The 20,087-nt window shown below is 35.4% G+C and overlaps 3 protein-coding genes across 6 annotated transcripts; 1 reads left to right on the top strand and 2 right to left on the bottom strand.

Moving 5' to 3' along the window:
* The first annotated feature begins 909 nt into the window (after nucleotides 1-909).
* On the top strand, nucleotides 910-5,655 carry LOC118061259 (phosphatidylinositol 4-phosphate 5-kinase 6). The gene is made up of 8 exons (XM_035074691.2): nucleotides 910-2,592; nucleotides 3,019-3,186; nucleotides 3,422-3,587; nucleotides 4,073-4,189; nucleotides 4,280-4,473; nucleotides 4,608-4,819; nucleotides 4,905-4,983; nucleotides 5,161-5,655. The coding sequence occupies exons 1-8, from the start codon at nucleotides 1,427-1,429 to the stop codon at nucleotides 5,447-5,449; spliced, it is 2,391 nt and encodes a 796-aa protein (XP_034930582.1). The 5' UTR covers nucleotides 910-1,426; the 3' UTR covers nucleotides 5,450-5,655.
* Nucleotides 5,656-8,467: 2,812 nt separating this feature from the next.
* On the bottom strand, nucleotides 8,468-11,930 carry LOC118061256 (protein SHI RELATED SEQUENCE 6-like). 2 transcript variants are annotated; one of them, XM_035074689.2, is made up of 3 exons: nucleotides 11,050-11,928; nucleotides 10,359-10,649; nucleotides 8,468-8,699 (listed from the first exon to the last, which is right to left on the bottom strand). In XM_035074689.2, the coding sequence occupies exons 1-3, from the start codon at nucleotides 11,594-11,596 to the stop codon at nucleotides 8,689-8,691; spliced, it is 849 nt and encodes a 282-aa protein (XP_034930580.1). In that variant the 5' UTR covers nucleotides 11,597-11,928; the 3' UTR covers nucleotides 8,468-8,688. The 2 variants fall into 2 exon arrangements, with proteins under 2 accessions (XP_034930580.1, XP_073267223.1); XM_073411122.1 differs by lacking the exon at nucleotides 8,468-8,699 and having other exon boundaries at nucleotides 10,194-10,649; nucleotides 11,050-11,930.
* Nucleotides 11,931-13,424: 1,494 nt separating this feature from the next.
* On the bottom strand, nucleotides 13,425-17,876 carry LOC118061246 (uncharacterized). Of its 3 annotated transcripts, none has more exons than XM_035074667.2 (8): nucleotides 17,592-17,876; nucleotides 16,976-17,260; nucleotides 16,525-16,584; nucleotides 16,204-16,413; nucleotides 15,766-15,884; nucleotides 15,520-15,617; nucleotides 14,145-14,266; nucleotides 13,425-14,067 (listed from the first exon to the last, which is right to left on the bottom strand). In XM_035074667.2, the coding sequence occupies exons 1-8, from the start codon at nucleotides 17,799-17,801 to the stop codon at nucleotides 13,906-13,908; spliced, it is 1,266 nt and encodes a 421-aa protein (XP_034930558.1). In that variant the 5' UTR covers nucleotides 17,802-17,876; the 3' UTR covers nucleotides 13,425-13,905. The 3 variants fall into 3 exon arrangements, with proteins under 3 accessions (XP_034930558.1, XP_034930560.1, XP_034930561.1); XM_035074669.2 differs by having other exon boundaries at nucleotides 13,425-14,046; XM_035074670.2 differs by lacking the exon at nucleotides 16,525-16,584.
* Nucleotides 17,877-20,087: the final 2,211 nt, after the last annotated feature.

Raw genomic sequence — 20,087 nt, 5'->3', positions numbered from 1 at the left:
GTGGGTGAGGGGTGTGTTGCTGGCCTTATAAGTGGTGCTGGTTGCCAACTTGTTATACGCGTTTTGGGGCGTCAGGCTCAGAAATAGGCTCGCATCACCAGGAACAAAACCGTGAAGACGGTAAGGCCCAAAGCGGACAATATATGGCAAGTTGGCCCGGGCCGTTACAGATATCATGTCAAAGAATCAACTCAATTCAATAATTTAAATTATTAGGTGAAGTTTTAAAATATAATTTATATTATTTTCTAACACTAAAATTAACGAATCAAATAACCAACACTAACTTGTTTTAATCAAAGTAAAAGTATCCCGACTAATTTTAGTTTGTAAAGGTGCTAAATTTTATTTAGCTTTAGATGTATTTTAGTAATTTTATTTATTTACAAATAATATTTTAATAATTAATTATTATACTCGGATTAAACTTAGCTTAATTTAAAAAGTTAATTTGAAAAACCTAAAACTTTGATTTCAGTTTAAATTTTTAATTAAATTAAAGAAAATAAATAAAACTTAATTAACTCGATAGAGTTTATATTAATATCATTGACTAAGATAAACCAACCAAGTCATTTCTATTAAATTTTTATTAAAAAAAATAAAAGACAAAGCAAATGTCTTTAAAAAAAAAAGAGAGCAGTCACAGGTTGATTAAATTAAACCAAACATTTTCCCAAGGCAATTATAAAAAATATATAAGTTACAACAAGTAAATGTGGGACACTTGAAAGATAATTAAAAAACAAATTAAATTCCAAAAATAGCATGGTGTAACACTATAGAGACTGGATAGAAATGTAAGGATAGAATTGTAGAATCATTACATTGAAAATGTGAGATAAAAGATGATAATTATGAAACTAATACTATAAATGGAATTAACAACATCACCCACCACCATTCCTCTCTCACCTCCAATTGTTTGGCATATTAGCTCTTTTAGGAGACAAACCCGGCATCAGAGAAACCTGTTCTTGTTGAATCTTTACCCAAACAAAAGAAAGAAAAAAAGGAGAAGGGAAAATCCCAAAAAGAAAGAAAGTGGAAGGAACAAATTAAAGGCAAGCATTGATCACCAACTTCTCCTTTTGCTCTCCCCTTCAATCTAACAGCAAAACTCTAAACACTGTTCTTTTCAAAAAACTAGAAACAGCCCATTTCACCAAACCATCACAGCAAAATAGGAAACACAACACATAAACAATCTCAAGAAACAAACAAATCAAGACAAAACAAAACAGGTACAGCTTGTTGTCTTTGTCTTTGTCTTGATGGTTCCCTTCCAAGTCTCCCCTTTTCTTGGTTTGCTGCAAAAATGCAGCTGTTGTTCTTGAAAACTAGTACGAAACAACGACAATGAGAGACTGAGAAGGGAGGAGAGAGAACAAAGAATGAGTCTTTGTAGGTAGGTAGAAAGAGAGAAATGAGCATAGAGAACATTGGCATAATAAAGGCATGGGAAGCAAAACTTAGGAAATCAAAAGCAACAAAGAAGAAGAAGAACAACAGTGTCTTTCTCACCATGATGTCAGCAGCAGTAGCTCATGTAGATGACGACGATCCTCCTTGTAAAGAACCTGTATACCATGCAGAAAAGGCCCTTTGTAATGGTGATTTTTACACAGGCCTATGGCTTGACAACCTCCCTCATGGACATGGAAAATATCTTTGGACAGATGGTTGCATGTATCTTGGTGAATGGTATAAAGGTAAGACAATGGGAAAGGGTAAATTTGGTTGGTTTTCTGGTGCTACTTACGAGGGTGATTTCAAGGGGGGTTATATGGATGGTAGAGGGACCTTTACAGGTTCTTCAGGTGATGCTTATAGAGGTTATTGGGTTATGAATTTGAGACATGGACAAGGTACACAGAGTTACGCTAATGGTGATTGTTATGATGGTGATTGGAGAAGAGGTTCACAAGATGGACATGGAAGGTACCAATGGAATACTTCGAATCGTTATATTGGTCAATGGAAGAGAGGGTTGATGAATGGTAATGGAACTATGATTTGGAGCAATGGGAATAGGTATGATGGGTTTTGGCAAGATGGACTGCCTAAAGGAAATGGGAGTTTTAGATGGTCAGATGAAAGTTTTTATGTGGGTTTCTGGAGTAAAGATCCTAGTGAGCAAAACGGGACTTATTATCCATCTGGGTCCGCGTCAGGGAATTTGGATTGGGATCCCCAGGAGGTGTTTTTGGATTTGAACGATTGCAAGATTTCTACTTGTGAAAAGATGTCAGTTTTTCCATCGCAGAAGATGTTGAATTGGCCTGGTGTTCTTGATCAAGGGAATGCTAATCCAATGAAAGGAAATGGCGGTGAAGGAAGGCTCAGGAGGATATCAGTGGATGGGAGGCTGAGCAACTACAGCGTGGCTTCATCGGATGGCTGTGATGTTTATAGCGGTGGGGTTGATGGGGATTTGAGGGATGTAGACGAAGGTTTTGGAAATCTCCAAGTTGAAGAATTGGATCCAAAAATATCTAAATGGAGAACACAGCCCGTGAAGAAGCAAGGGGAAACAATATCAAAAGGGCATAAGAATTATGAACTCATGCTCAATCTGCAGTTGGGAATAAGGTACTTGGGATTTGGTAAATGCTTCTTTGTTTTCTCTTTTCTATCTTATTGCTCTGCTCTATGAGGCATTGGCTGTAGCAATTTGGTATGATGCTTTTTCAGAGTCCAAACGCGTTCTTCTATGTATGCCAAAACTAATGCTTTTCTTCTGTTGGTAATGTATTAAATATCAAATTTTGCTTGGCATATAGTTTAGCGCTTCACAAATTTTGTGTTCTTGATAGCTAATCTGTACTAGCAAATTGTTCTGTTGCAAAGTTTCCATAAACGCTCTTTTCCTGCTCTATTCTGCTTCTCAATGTGCATGCGTGTGGTGGCATTTGTTATGTTTTACATAATCCTGGTTTTTAGACATGCTCCCAACTCCCAGTTGGTGGCGATCAATAGATCATCCGCTATCCTGATAAAACATTTGTGATTGGGCAGACATTCGGTCGGACGGCCTGCTCCAGCTATATCTCTTGATCTGAAGTCTTCGGCATTTGATCCCAAAGAAAAAGTTTGGACTAAATTTCCATCTGTGGGATCCAAGCACACCCCACCTCACCAGTCTTCCGAGTTCAAATGGAAGGATTATTGCCCTGTAGTTTTCAGGTCATGTTCTTTTTACACAAGCGCCATGCTAAACATACCTGGACTAAATTAGCTAGGGTTAATTAGACCTGAAAAATGATTTCAATTTAATCCTGCATGTATATATTTGTGATTCATGGAACGTTTCATTGGATAGCTGACTGCCCTAGCCTGGCACGCTAATCTCTTAGCATCACCATTCTCTCTGCAGCTGGTGTAAATAAGGGCTGACAGTTCCTAATGATCCTATTTTCAGGACTCTTAGGAAATTGTTCAATGTGGATGCAGCTGATTACATGTTATCGATATGTGGGAATGATGCGCTTAGGGAACTCTCATCCCCGGGAAAAAGTGGAAGCTTTTTTTACCTGACAAATGATGATCGCTACATGATAAAGACAATAAAGAAGGCAGAAGTAAAAGTTAGTATCATCATTCTTCACTTTGTTTTCCTTTTGAACTTGAGATATATAAGCTTTAATTTCCACTTCCATGATCAAGTTCTACGACAATTTGCAATCTTTGCAACAACTTTATGGTGTATCCTGAATTTGTCGTTCATGACTGGGCATGTTTTGTTTTTATGGTGCAAAAGCGTTTTTTTAAAAAATTAAATGTTTTTTTCTTCAATTTTTTTTTTTTTTGTGTTTTTAGGTTGTTTTGATATGCTGATATCAAAAATAATTTTTTAAAAATTAAAAAAAATGTTATTTTAATGCATTTACAAGCGAAAAACACTTTGAAAAACAGCCGCTATCACAATGTTAAACAGGCTCTAAGTAGTTTACCATCGTATCACATTTAGTCTACAATTTCAGAATGAATCCTCCATTTTCTAAGTTATTCTGCGTGATTCTATAACGCAAGGATTCTTATGCTTTGCCTTCTCTGGCTAATGTACTTGCAGGTCCTCTTGAGGATGCTGCCAGCCTACTATAATCATGTTCGGTCTTTTGAGAACACTCTGGTAACCAAATTTTATGGTCTTCATTGCGTAAAATTAACAGGGCCGAATCAGAAGAAGGTAATGTGAAGGGCATAGAACTCCAATTTTTGGTAGAAACATTTATCCAACTCCTGAATCTTTGATGAAATCAATCTTCATTTGGGACAGGTGCGATTTGTCATTATGGGGAATCTGTTTTGTTCTGAATTTTCTATTCATCGGCGCTTTGACTTGAAAGGTTCGTCCCATGGTCGCATGACTTCGAAACCGGATTCAGAAATTGATCCAACAACAACCCTCAAGGACCTTGATCTCAATTACATATTTCGGTTGCAGAAATCTTGGTTCCAAGAGTTTTGCAGGTGAAATGATGTCTCTATTCTTAGTTCAAATTCTGTTTTTATCCTATAATCTTCTGATCACAATAGCTTTGTGTGAACCATTCAACTTTTTTTTTATTTTTTACACCAGTATCCTGAAGTGTCCCTTCATGCAGGCAAGTGGACAGAGATTGTGACTTCCTTGAACAGGAGAGGATAATGGACTACAGTCTTTTGGTTGGTCTCCACTTTCGAAAAGCTTCATACAGGGAATCCCTCACACCCCCTCGTACTTCTGGAGTTTGGACTCCCTCTGGAATTCACACTCCTACTGGAGTTCAGACTCCCAATGGACTTCGAACTCCCACCGGACTTCACAGTCCTACAGGTATTTCTTGTCATATGTAAATTCACTGCTAATTCTAATTTTAGAATAAATGTTTGCCTAATGAATGAAACTGTATCTTCTTTAGGAATGGGAGATGAAACTGAATCGGGAGCTCCACGCCTTTCCGGAGTGGATTTGGATAAGCTTTTCATCGATCCCACTCGGTAAAATAAATCTTAAGCATCGAGCTAAAGTTGTCTTTACTGTTAACGTCTTGCAGAGTCCCAACCGCCAAGTGATACCAGATTGTTTGATTAGTACACTTTCCTGGCGCTTAATGTAATCTTGAATCCAAACACCATAATTTGGCTTTTCTCATTCATTTTGAATGTTTTGTGCAGGTGGGCTTCCATTAAATTAGGAATAAACATGCCGGCAAGGGTTGAAAAGACAGCCCGGAGAAGAGATGGTGAAGCTCAGCTAATTGGAGAACCAACTGGGGTGCTGTATGAAGTTGTCCTATTTTTCGGTATCATAGACATTCTACAAGACTATGATATAAGCAAAAAGCTCGAGCACGCATACAAGTCCATGCAGTATGATCCAACTTCAATCTCTGCTGTTGATCCAAAGCAATACTCAAAACGCTTTCGGGATTTCATCTTCAGAGTATTTGCAGAAGACGCTTGAAGGGTATAGATTGATTAGAATCGTCATATCGCAACCCGTGGCCATATATGTGCTTGGCTAGAGATGAGAGTACTTAAATGTAGACTAAAGGTTACTGTTTCACCATCTATTTGACCGCAGGGAATGATTTGTTGCAGCTGGGAATAGGTTTTCTGAAATCGGGCATTGTATATTTCCCATCACCATCATATCTACTAATTTAGTTACATATGATATATCATAGGAAAGGTATATACCAGAGCTACTCGAGCTTGTTTCAAGTGTAAATGAGTTAACCAGGTGGAGTACTTACATGTATTGAAATTGATTCTTTTTGGACCTAATTTTTTTCCCTGCAAGGCGAGAAGTTTCTGGGTTCAGAATCAAACTATGTACAGAAGGAAAGTGAAATGGAACTAACTTCAGAGTCTTTGAATCTTTAAATGAAACTCTTTGTCGATGAAGATGGATCATCATAAGATTTTTCTTTATACGATGAAAATTATAATCAATCCAGGCTATCCACTTTATGGATGAAAAATCAACAATTTATTTCCTAAAAACAATTGTTTTCTTTATGCCAGAAAGTTTTGAAAGAGAAACTGGGAAGTTGAAGTAGAAAATGTGATCATACCATTCAAACAACAGTTCCGAGAACGGAAGGAATGAGGACACTGTTAAAGAATTATTCTAATGTAATAGTTTAAGTTGTTAAGTGAAGTTCAGGATATAATTTATATTATTTTTTAACACATTGATTTTTTATCTTGAAACTTGTACAAATCCATATTATTTATACTTAATTTTTATCAAATAAATAAGGATATTATTCTTAATTTTTATCAAATAAATAAAAATGTTGAGATTCAAACTCATGACTGCTTGGTCATCAAGGCTATAATATCATATCAAAGAATCATCTTAACACAATAATTTAAACTATTAGGAGAGGTTTTAAAATACAATTTATGTTATTTTCAAATAGAAACAAAATTGCAGGAACATAAGACTTGTCTTGAAATCAAAGAGCAGATACTCTAGATTAATCATTAACTCAATCTAAGCGCAAATTCGCCATCCAATCTGTTCACACATTGATGTAAACAGTCGTTCGTGGACATACAGTTTCAGACTAATGATAGATATTCTGTCAGCACATGAACAGTCATTCTTAGATTATGTAGAATCACATCATAAAATGCAGCCAGATCATGCTTAATACATCAGAAATACATACAAAAGCACGCAATAGGTAAAAGCAGAAGAACAAGGAAACAAATTCCCGTATAAGAAAGCATGGACATGGATTTTACTAAATGTTTTGATAAACTGGAACCACTTTCAATAGATAATTTCTGGAAAAGGCCCTTGAGTGCACTGGGAGACTCAAGATTGATAAATCTAGAGACTACAGCAGACCGAAATTCGCAAATCCTATTCGTCCACACATTTGCCTTCCTGATACGTGTGACTACTGACTACTGGATCTGCTTGATCCTTTCACTTGTGCGCGCGTGTGCGCGTTTGCCTAATTATTATCACACAATATAATTTAAGGCTGCAATTCTGTCGTTCTTTTCATTCTAAGGATAATTATCCATCTCTAGTTGCTGTCAACTTTTCAAAGACATCAGGAGTGCCTTTGCCGCACGTAGCTGGATAGAAACAGATCATGTAAGGCGATGTAGACAACACAGTTGGCCCACCAATATCAATCTGTAGTGTTGAGGCTGACAAAATTTCCAATATATCGCTGTTATGGGATACAGCCTCTCATAGATTGCAAGGTACCATGTCAACAAAACTCGACCACCTATAAGATCCTGTTTCTCAGACATGGCTTGTCAAAAAAGTTCTGTTGTCCAGCCAGAATGGAGGCATTTACAGAACGCTCCACGTAGGATCCCTGCCAAGTTGGTCATTGTGCCATCGGCTTAAGCTTTTACAATTTTCTATATGGTTACCGACAATCACTTCAAGATGAACAGAGCAAGTCTTCAGTCTTCCTATTCAAATGAAATCTATAACAGCAAGAATTGGAGTCTATATTTATCAGTGTTGTGAAAAAAACATATAGCAATTATTGATGAATATCACATTAGAAAATAAACTAAAAAGAATACAAGATTTAACTTGATTCGGCAACGTATTTGTATACATATGAACAAGGAGCTTAAAGCTTTTTGTTTTTCATTATATCGAAATAGAATTACATAGTATATATTTATATATTTATAGTATCGAAAACTTCCCTGACTGCCTTACTAATTCTCCAAGTTACAGTCCCAATTGTTTATACCATGCCATGCAGACCAGCCCTCTGATCATTTCCATAATGCGACTAGTAGAATACTCTAACAACCTTAAACTGGGTTGATCTTGGGGCAAAAACCAAAGTCCTCATGAGACCTCTTGAAAGCCCTTTGGCTTTTCACAATACGGAAGAGGCATATACTCTCCTCTAATGGGATTTAATACGTGAAATAACGATGATCCGTATACTATCTTTATGATACAACAAGTAATCGATGACTTGATTCACGTACACAAAGAGAGCCATTACAGGAATTGACGATCTGAAACTGAAACCGTTGTTCGACAGGCTTGGCAGTAGCCGTAGAGTCTCCATGGCAACTTTTGAGGCGTCACCTATGTTTTGTTTTTTTGGTGTTTCAAAAATTGTCTGAGAGAATACAAGTCCAAGAACAAATAATAAAATCTTGGAAATTAGTCAAACCTAAGAGGATGTATTAGAAAAACGAGTTTTGTTTTCGTCAAAAATAACACTAAATTTTTTGACAAACCAAGGTGAATATCCGATGCCTAGTACCATCCATTGTTTTAACTTTTGTTACAAAAGGGGCCGAAGGGCTCAAACAAACAAAGCTAAGAACACCACCTATTAGACAGGGTGTGGTCAGAATTTGGGTTTGGAGGAGGGATTTGCCCTCATTACGTAGTATAAGGGCCTCCTGCTGGGCCTTTTCTATACAGTCTAGTGAATCTTTTCTTGTTTTCTTTTTTGCCATTTCTCTGCCATTAAAATGAACTTTTAGAAATGTGTTCTTCCAAGAATTTTTCTGTCCACCATTAACGAGAGGGAAAATTCGAACTGAACAAGGCATTAAGAACAGCAAAAGGAGTTTCACCTCAGAAGCAAAACTAGGAAAAACTATGAAATCCCTTTCCAGTACATACAATTTAAGAGAAGAGTGGATTCACACCTTCTGCCTTGAAGCCAAACCACACAGCAGTGGATCTCATCCATTACCTGGAGATTTAGAGAAACTGGTTAGGCTGTGAAAATGCATGTTTCTGCCTTCTGCAGTAAGGGGATAGCATAAACACTTTCCGGACAGAATTAAAATCACATCAGCATCATTTGGCAAAAAATCACATTTGATGAACTTTTAACTTGTTCCATTAGCATTCCCTAAGCATTCTAGGTTCGATTTCACTCTGTTTGATGCTCTAATTCTTTCAAGAAATCATAGTTAGGCAAGCATTGTCTCATAGCAATCATATCCTTCTATTATTCATAGTCCCATGTCAGGCTACGTTTTACAAAAGAATATCAACATAATAAAGCAAAAATGAGAATGAGGCCATAGTTTACAATCTTTACTACTGCATGTTCATTTCAGGATTAACATGAGGTTGAAAAGCCATTGAAGAGCCAGACGATCGCACTTCAAAATATGTTTTATGAGGCCATAAAGGATCAGTACTGGTGCAATAACTAAATGGACAGAAACAGGTCATGTTTTACTCGTAAAGCAACAAACACAAGAAGCAGGGAAAACAATATCATAGTTATAAGACCCCCGGTCTGAATTAAGGCCTGGGTCATGGGTGAGGAGTTGACACGGCCAACCCAATATATTTTTTTTAGCTTTAAAAAAATCCGAAACAATAATTAAAAAGGGGATTTTACATGGTTATAAGATTCAACTCGATCTAAAGCCTAGTTTACAAGTGAGGGTTTGACTTATGTCAACTCAATCTTTGATTTTTTTTTTTTGTATAAAAAAACCTAAAACAATGTTGTTTAGACCCCCAAAACAAAAAGAAAAAGGATTTTCCCCTGACCTGGCTAGGCCAGTACCCGGGTTGACAAATCACCTATCGGACGAGGCTAGATCTTATAACTAGGAAAATATCCTTCCACTCCATCAAAAAGGAAAAGCATAACCTTAAGAACACCATGAAGGAGTCAGATGAGCATGTTTCAACCATAATTGATGTCTTCCCATAAAATAAACGCTTATCAGTAGAATTTTGCAATGAATTAAATATAATGAAATGGATGGAACAGTAAAAAAAAAACACAGCCAGGAAACAGCTCGTTATCCCAAAAGTCTTAAAGAAACTTCTGTTTTGCGTTAAAAAGTAAATAAAAGAAAGGACATCATGGATGGAATGCTCGTATTATTTTTGAATCGAAGAGACAGATGCAACTTTAAAGTAGAGAGGAAGTAATTCACATGCCATGCCTTTTCTATTTTACCCAAGATGATGGTGACATCGCAACAATGACCCTTGCTTGGTTATGAAGCAAGGGTCCTGTGAAAGAAAACAAGATGTTTTAAGTCCTTGCAGTTAGTAGCCAAGTAGCTACCCAACATTATCGAGATTATCCTTTCTGCTGCAAGCTCCGGTAGTAAATTTAAGCACAACGTAGAGTCTCGTCGGCTTATTTATGATATAAGATGGAACAAAAAAGAGTTAAGTAAATGTTCATCGTTGAAAGAATTCCATTAAAATGTAACAAAATGAAGTGATCAAGCCTCTCATAGTTTCTCACCGTGCATTGATTATTCTCATCACCTTCTGTTCTTGCAGAACTAACTAAAAACTACAATTGCATTTAATCCTTAATCAAACAATGACCTTTAAGAAAACTGAAGTCACTAGGTGGTGCAGTTTGTACCTTCAAGCAATCTGTGGTTCCCTGTGGCTGCGTAGGCAACGGATGGTTCAAGAATTGGCGAGGTGGAGTCTCTAGTCCTTTCACCAGACTGCATTTTTGGAACACATGGAAACAGGTTTTTCTCGTCGATCCCTTGATCATAAAGAATGCCCTTGAAAACATGGCCACTTATATTCACCTTAGCTTGATAGGCAACCTCAGCTTCACCACTATTAATGGCTGTTACTCTAATGCACCTGAAAACTGCCGGTTCACGAACTTGGCCAGGTAAAGACAGTTTGAAGCTTGCATCTATAATTCCAGGGAACAAAGAGAAATAAGCTAACCATTTCCCACTTTTCAACAAATTCAAGTTCACCAAACCTATACCATCAGTGTATGAACTCAAGTTTTTATCAATATAAAATGAAGAATTCCAAGTGATCTCTGGATCACTGGAATCTATTTATTAAGGGTAAGATCTCTGCTTTTCTGTTCACGAAAAGATCAATTCCGTCACCAAATACAGCTTATTTTTTGATGCAATATTATAACTATATCATCCTCAAGTCAAAAAATATATTAAACGAAGATCAGAGAAAGAGAGACTCAATCTTGCAAATCAGCACTAATGTCCTAATGGTCACTAAAATTTACAAATCATAGAACAAATATATCAGAAAGAAAGATGGAGAGAGAAAGAAAGAGGTACCCTGATAACTAGAGCCTGTATCGAAATTGACAGAAGCAGCAGCATTGTTATTAGAAGTACTAAAACTATTAGATGTAGTAGTCACATTTTCTCTTGGCCTTTTACCACCAACACAGCCACCACCAGAAGAAGCAGAAGAGTCACCACCACCAACACCACCACAACCATGCCTCTCTCGCCTCCTCGCAGCAGACACCCATGTGCTCTTCATGTGAGTGGTACAATCATACTCTCTACTCTTGCAACAAGTCCTGCACCTCCTATACTGACACTCTTTCTTTGCCCTGTTTCCACAGTCCCTGCAAGCTCTTGCAGGACCAATATCCCTTCCAGTATCATTATCCCCAACAACATTTAAATCACCCCTTTTAAGAAAACTAGATTTTTGCTGGTATTTATTGAGAGTGGTCCAAGATTCTTGATTGTTTGCAATGTTACATTGATCATTGGTGTTGGCTATTTGGTGAGTAGAGGGAATGTGTGGAGGCTGGTGGTGGTGAAAAGAAGGTGGTGGAGCTATAAAGAGTATGTTGTGAAGGCCTAACATGTTTGCATGATCAGGTGGGAAGGTAGTGGTGGTGGTGGTGACTGGATGTGGCGGTGGTGGCCATGTTTTGGCGCTGGTGAGGGTACTAGGAGTTGAAGTGGCCACAGTTGATGGTTTGTATCAAGAATGTAAGTGGATGATTGTGCTTTCTACAAAGAAAAGACTTGCAATGGCAGTTAGGTGATGGATATGAGCTAGCTACCTAGCTAAGCTTACAATGATATAGAAGTGTACAACATGAAGGCAATTATTGCTGCTCAGAGAGAGAGATTTGTTGCAGAGTTGCTTTTACTAGTACTAGTCAACTACTGTGTACTGAAATTCCTCTGTTTCTAACTGTAAATCACTCTTTTTTTTCTTTTAAGAAATTATTGCCTTGCAGCTCCGAGGAGAGATATCCATCGATAAAAGTATTTTTTTATTTAAAAATATATTAAAATAATTGTTTTATATTTTTATATTAATATATTAAAATTAAATACTAAAAAAATATTAATTTAATTTTTTTCAAAATAAATATATTTTTAAAACACATTCCCAAACAATCATTAAAAATTATATCTCCTCGTGTAAAAATACATTAGAAAATCTTTTAACTTATTTTTCATAAACGTCATACAATTTTATTAAGTTTTTCTAAATATATTATACTAATACAAATGAATATGTTTTTTAAAATCACTCAAAAACATATTGATTAATACATAAAATGATTCAATAATATATTTAATCAATGAACAAATAAAATATATATATTTTTATTTATTCTGAAATTAAACATCCAAGTTCATAGGAGTTTAATGTTAAATATTTGTTCATTTTATATTTCTCAAACTAAAATTTTATGGCTTTATTTTTCTCCTCTCATAATTAATCCACCAAATCGAAGAAACAATAATTGCCTGTTAATTTTAAAGTACAAAAAAATAAAAGCTAAGTAACTTTTTATCCTAATTGTAATGATGCATCTTCAATTTATTTACTTACTTACCCGTAGCCTTTTAATACAGTGGAATGACAGCAGCACCCACTATAGATGGCAGGCACAGGTGAGGCGGTGGAAAAAATGGTGACCTCCTCTGTCGTTACAGGATTCCAAGTAATAATTATAAGATTGCAGGTAATAATTATAAAAATTAAAATATTAGATATTTGAATCTTCATCTACATCATGATCAGGAGATATATGTGTTTTTTTTTTTTAATATTTAAGCCAAGGTGTTAGGCACTATAGAAAGGTTTCTCTGACGTGTAGAAAACTCTCACAATTAAAGGAGTGGTGTGGGCCCAGCCTAGTCTATGAGTCCAAGTTTAGAGTCTAAAAGCCTAGTCTACATGGCTCCATAGATGTAGGCTACAACCTAGCACAGTAGGCATCTGCTCAGATGCCTTTGCTTTTTTTTTTTTTTGTTTTTTACTCCTTTTGGGCACAATGATTTTCAAGTGCTGCACCGCGGTAACCGATTGCTGTGGCTTCTTTCCATTACATGGTGGCCGGTGGGGTGGGGTGGGCCATGGCGTGTGGGCTCGGTTGCTTTTGAGTATTAACCCAGACCAGATGGGGGAAGCCTAGGCGACGAAGGAAGGAATCTCCTCTGCCATTGATTACTCTGTTTTACGTGATCCAGGAGGGCTCAAATTGTCGATCATTTCCACAATATACACTGTTTTAATTCTTAGGAGTTGCGTTTAATCTTGTTCATGTAATTAAGTGATTTATGTACCCACAACAAAGCTTCACACAGCACCATGATCCTGAAGCGATCAACCTGTAAGTACGAGGGAGTATAAACAAGACAACTAACCATATGATGTACACCATAGCCGCTCAATCTCAAGTGTTGAGTTTGTCGTATTTCATAGCAACTTCATTACATTGTGTTTTTATACTTGTTACCCTTGATGGAACTAAGCAGTATTATACACAGTATTATACGCGAATGACACATGTTAGTAGTATTGTGGTTAGAACTTTTGCAACGCGAGAGATACACAGCACCTCCATCAAAAAGCAAGTTCTTCCCAAATTTAACTGTTGAGATGAAAACATTCCCTCATGGATGCCAGGTCTCAAAAATAGGAGCATTAGTTGAAACACTCCGCATCCAGATCCAGTTGCCTGAGTTTCTGAGTGATCTGGTAGTATGATGAGCAATGAAACCCTAAAGATTCCCCGCTCCTTGTGGGTGGGACATACAGAATCAAGTCAGACAAACCATCTTCTTCCCAGTTGGCATGAACCAAATTCAACTATCTTGCTTAGTGTGCTGAAACATGAGATTTGTTTCTGAGCTTTCTGATATGAGGCTCTACCAAGGTTCAGAGTTATTTCCAAGAAAATTTCTAACATGTGAGGGCTTGCTCCAACCCTCCTCCATTGAAATGAGGTTAAGGCGTATCATTAGTTTCTCCACAGCATCTTCCTCCAAGCTGCTTAATTTATTGGATGCCTGTTTTTGTAAGGAAGAACCCTGCAAAAGTTCCAAGACTCTTTTTTCAGTTTGTTAGAAGAATGGAAGTGTCATGGTATGCCAGGTAGAAAACATACCTTCTCTTGATACAACTTGAGATATTGCAGCGATTGCTCATAAAACCCACAATGGTATAAAAGAACACTGTAGTCTCTTAGTTCCTTGGGGTCGGATTCAAGGAGTATTAAACGCTCACAAGCTGCAACAAAAGCAATACTTTCCTCGTGAATAAAAGTTTAAAAGCAATTGCGAGGATCTTTTTCGCGGTGATAAACTATGTGGCAATTGCTTGAACCAGTGATTATGTGATGGTTTGTGTATCAAAATCCATGGCTATCTTTCTTCCCTTTCCATTTCTTATCCCATAATGGAAATTAATGATTCAATTTGCCACTCAAGATAATAATAGTTTAACATTTTGAATAGTTGTGTTCTATCTTCGTCTGTGATTTTCCCAGACACTCCTCCCTCTGCCCCCTGATGAAAAGAGTAAAGGGAAGTGATGGCTCAATTTGTCACTCAAGTTAATGCGATATCAAAAATGATAGTTATCCTTGTAGTTTTAACATTTTAGATACTTATGTTGCATCTTGGCCCACACCATGACTACAAGGCCACTCATCCCCTCCTCTCTCTCTAAGTTCTGTGTGTCACGACACCATACAAGTGGGATGTAAGCAGACAACCAGTGTACAGGGTAGTTATGCCATAACTTGCATCAAATATAGCTCACTGGTCTGTAACCGTCCCAAATCAGAAGCCCATTATTAAGTTTTTAAAACTGAGAAACCAAAAAAGTTGATTAGCATATGAAGCATCATGCATCAAGGATATGGGGAGGTCCCACAACACACCTTTCTAGTAACTCGCTCCATAACTTGACTCAGTGGAGGAGGAGGAGCAGCAAACTACTGTCTTCCAAGCATTGTGGTAACAAAAGGGCGAGGAAGTTAACAGACAGAGGGAGGATGCGAAGCATCACACAAGTCTCTCCATTGTCAAATAAAAAAAAGAGAACCAAAGAAGGACTAGGGAGACACGATGAAAACAACTCTTCAAATGAATTGCTCATTTTGGATGGCCATTGTATATTCTACTTGAAGACAGCATACCCGCCCAACCTGGTAAGGCAAGGACTAAGATTTTCTTCCAACAAATTAAAGAGAGTGTGCAACCCCCAAGCCACACTAAGGAAAACACACACACACACACACCAGAATTTGAAACTTCTGCCATAGTGAATAATGATGATTGGATAAAAAATGACTACAATGCATGGATCCAGTATCACTGGGAAGCCAACGCAAAAGAACAATTTGGTTTCACATGTCAACATGTTGCCATTACCTGTCTGGCACCTCAAATACAAAGTCCCATCAAACTGCCTGGGACATCGATGGTAAACAGAAAAAAATAATTTAACAAGTGCACCTTCATCTTATAGATACATACCAGATAATGCACGTCTCATGTCCCCAAAGTGTACACTAGTCCAAACACCACGGTCTAGCCTATGTTGAGCAGCCTTTGCAGATGCAAGCTGAGCACCACTGCAATAGGGAGAGAAATAAAAGAAAAAAGAAAAAAGTATAAGCTCAACTAAAACAAAAGGGGGAGAAAGAGAAAGGCTTCACGGAGTTAAAAAGTGAAAAATAATGCACACAAAGTACAAAATTCATTGCAAGATACTGTTAATACCTTCCTTCAAAAGTTTTTGATATATCAACACAGTCAGCTGCATGTGCTGCCCGTAAGAATAAACTCTTGGTATGATCATGTTGAAATGGCCAGAAAGCCTCCTTTAAGCTTCTCAAAATCTGCATGTGTGATATAATGTAAGGAGGAGAAAAAAAATCAAGCTCGAAAATGCTGCACATGTATAAATGCAGCAGACAACCTCATGCTTAACCTAATGTACTAAAGACATTCACACATGATACCAACATGATACAAAAACACACCATCTGTAAATGAAAGAAGTTGCTGAATACAAACTATTCAAGATTCATGAATTCATCAGTAAAAAAGTATCACTTTGGACTTGTGTTGGTACCATGTGGGTGTCCCAATTTTGTGCTCTTTCATCATGCATATTGGAGGAACTGATAAAAGACAACAGGAAAAAACACAACCCACCTTCTCCAACAGAGTAAGTGATGTCAAAATGTGTTGATGGTCAGACTCCTTACTTTTCTGCTTGTGATAGCCTTTTGGAAGACCATGGTTGTCATGTGGGAAGAAAATCTCACAATCAAAATCCAACAGGCTCCATAACCGAAGCGTTTTCAGGATTTCCGAGTATATAAGTGCAAGCATAACAGCAGAACCTGATCGATGTGTCAAAACCTGCTCAATACAGTATATTAAAATATAGTAAAAAAAGAAGTCCCAGATACAAAAAATATTCTTCTCTTGTAGAGAGTTCGAATTTATAAGCTGGAAGGCAAATTTCTATACAGAATGAAGATACAAAGATCGTGGCTCCAATCGACTTTTCATAGTGCTCCTTCGAAAGCCCTGATTAGAAAGAAGTAAAGAACCAGATTGTATAAATCACAGTTGCATCATACCAAAGTGCAAGGAAGTAAGTTATAAAAAAGCTAAAAACCTAGTCAAAACTTACTTAGGATGAAACTAGGATAACAGTTTCGGTTCATCTTTAATACAATAAGTTTCGCTAAACAAATTTTTCATCAACAACCTAATTCCTTTCTTTGACATCAGCAACTGAGACACAAGAAATTATTACATGGACCAAGCAAACCAACCACCCTACAGGGGTTCATTACACTAAGTAATCAATCAAACAGTTTGTTCCACATAAACCCTGTACTTGCAATAATGCTCCTTTGAACACCGAAAAAACTAAACACCTAGAAGGAAAAAAAAATGCAAGAAAAATGGTTACCTTCTTGGCATACAAAAATTTCTCCAAGCTATCCAGAAGCATCTCTGGCGATGACTTCAATGCAGAGCTATTATTAGTGCAGAATCCCATGGAAAGATCATCCAATCTTTCAATGAAAGCATCCACGGGGAGAGCAACCGAAGAGTGTGATATGAGAGAATCATCCTCAGCTGCTATATAAAGTGCCGTTTTCGCCAAATCAACACGTCTATTAATGCTAATGCTGATTTCCCTCTCAATGCTTGACAATCTTTTAATTTGTGACATGAAATTTTGCCTTGCCTCCTAAATAATTAACAATCAATCACTTATCAATTTCACCATTTTAGAGAAATCCCATATCAAAATTTTAGCTAGAAACAAAGGTTCCAAATTCAAAGATAAATTCGTAAGCTTTAACATAATTGAAAAAAAAAACAAAAAATGGGTTCTAAATTTTCTACAAAAGAAAAAACATAGAAAAATAAAACACAATCTCATACTTCATTAAAACTGTATCAAATTTAATAAGCAAGAAGAACCTATTTGGCAACTTTCTATTAACATCCAAAAAAACAAAAACTTTTTAACAAAATTAGAAAAAAGAAAAAGAAATTGAAAGGCATTTAGTAATTACTCTGGCATGAGTGGTGTTGATTCCAGAAGAATCCAGGGCATCATGCAAAGCAAATTGGAAGTCAGTTGTTACCGGGGGAGGAGGTTGGGATCCTCCACGGCAAACCACACGGCAAGGAGGAGGAGCAGAAGGATGGGATTGGAACTTTGAGAACTTGGAAGATGAGGAAGAAGATGGTATTGATGATAAAATTGCAGCAATGGCAGCCATTATGTGAACAACTACATTACCTACCTTTTCAAGTGAGAGAGAGAAAATGTTGGAAAGAAAGATAAAGTTGATTTTTATTTATTAGTGGTTTAAAAGAGGAGTTTTGATTTGGAAAATGGAAAGATTTTTTTTATGAAAATGGAAAATGAAATTGATTTTTATTAATGCACCACACAAAATCTATTAATTTTATATTAAATAAATGGCTCTAACACTAATTTTTTCTTAATGTAAAAATAGATATTTGACAATGGCAATATTTTTTCAAAAAAACAAAAATAAAATAAAATAAAGATCTAGATAAGTGAATAGGTTCAATAAATTTTATTAATTTAATATTTTGATTAAAAAACATTGACAACAAATAAATTGAACAAAAAAACAATAATTAATAATAAAAAAATAAACTGTCAATATTATATTTGAAAGGAAAAAAAAAAAAAATCTATTGAAGACTTATTATTACTCTGTCATAGACATAACCTCATTACCAGAAAGAGCTCACCAATATAGTTTTAATATCACTGTAAAAGATTGCACAACGATATTGAAAGAGACCATACGCATCGATAGCGCAACAAACCATAAAGTAAATCAAACTAAAAAATCGTAAAGTAACTTATATTTAATTAATTAATTTAATTTAATTCAAAAACAAAATTTAAAAAAAAAATAAAATTTAACAAAAGAACAACAAATAAAAAAAAAACCCAAGGTAACCCTAGTAATCTTTAAAATTAGTAAAAAACTCTATAGAAAGAAAATAAAAAAACAATAGAGCCCAATCTCAAATTAAATAAAAAAAAGAGAAAAAAAAAACACCAAACAAACCTAGACAAATCTTCTTGAAATTTTTTATTTTTTATTTTGTTTTAAATTAATATATTTTTGATGTTTTCAAATCATTTTGATGTGCTGATCTTAAAAATAATTTAAAAAAAAAAAAATATTATTGGCATGTTTTTTTAAGTAAAAAGCACTTTAAAAAGTAACAGCAACCACACTCTCAAACACCCTCTAAATCTGAATCAATCTCCCAAACTTGTAACTAGTGAAATTTTAGATCTGAATTCAATCAAGAAGCTCAATTCACTATCAATTTAATGTTGAATGATGAAATAAAAAAAATATCAATTTAAATAATTTATCAAGGTAAAAGAAAAATAGCAATAAAAAAAAATGATGATTAAATCTGAAAGAAAAAAAAAATGGAGGATGAAATCATAAAAAAAATTTAATTTTAAAAATTATCTCAAATAAAACAAATAGTAATCAAAAGAATAATAATCAAATTTGACAAGTGAAAAAAATTAAAGGAGGATGAAATTGAAAAAAATTTCTAATTTTATAAATTATTTTAAATAAAATAAATAGTAATCAAAAGAATGTTGACCAATTCTGAAGGAAAAACAAATTGAAGGGCCGCTTTGAAAATTTAAAGGGTTTGGAGCGAAAATCAAGGATAATAGTGAAAAGAAAGGGAGGTTGTCGTCATCAAACCAGAGATCAATAAGCCACAAGTATCGTCTATGGATAAAAGTGTTGCCAAGATGATTCAAATGTCACTTCAAAAACCATCGTTTAACTGCCTAAGAACCCAATGTCACTTGAATAGCATGAAAACAACCCACGTGATTACACGTGCAATGAACACGCTAATTACTTTTGCTTTTTAAAATAATATTTAATATTTATTAAAATATCTAATTACCTACTAATCAATTTGATTGTAACAAAAAGACTAGGCTGAAAATACAAAAATACCTATGGACATTAATTAAAGAAATATTACTTCTAAGAGTAATTTAGTTATTTTATTGTGCTTTAAAAACATAAAAATAAAAAACACCCCTGGACACCAGTTAAAAAAATCTAATTTTTAAGGATAACCTGGTCATTCTACTATACTATAAAAGTTAAAAAGACAAATATACCCCTAACCAATATGAAAAGATCATATTACCTCTAATAGTTAATCCAATAACTTTTGTTGGGAAAGGAAAAATTATTATTTCATTGTTCTAATTCACGGTGAAATGTATTTGTCTCAAGAGTGCAACATTGACATTTTCTATTTTTTTTTAAAAAAATATATTATGAAATAGTAGTGTGCATCAAAATCTAAAATTGTGTTGAGTAATACAAAATAATTTTTTTTCCATTTTTTTGTTTTTTAAATAAAAACTAAATACATTTTTATTTGTTAAAAATGAAGACATATTTTCCATGAAGACATATTTTCCACCAAAAAATAAGAAATGCATTAAGATTACAACTATTTTCATA

The sequence above is a fragment of the Populus alba genome, chromosome 1 (assembly GCF_005239225.2).
Source record: "Populus alba chromosome 1, ASM523922v2, whole genome shotgun sequence".
NCBI lineage: Eukaryota > Viridiplantae > Streptophyta > Magnoliopsida > Malpighiales > Salicaceae > Populus > Populus alba.
The sequence above is the reverse complement of the archived record's forward strand: the minus strand, read 5'-3'. Positions and strand labels throughout refer to the sequence as shown.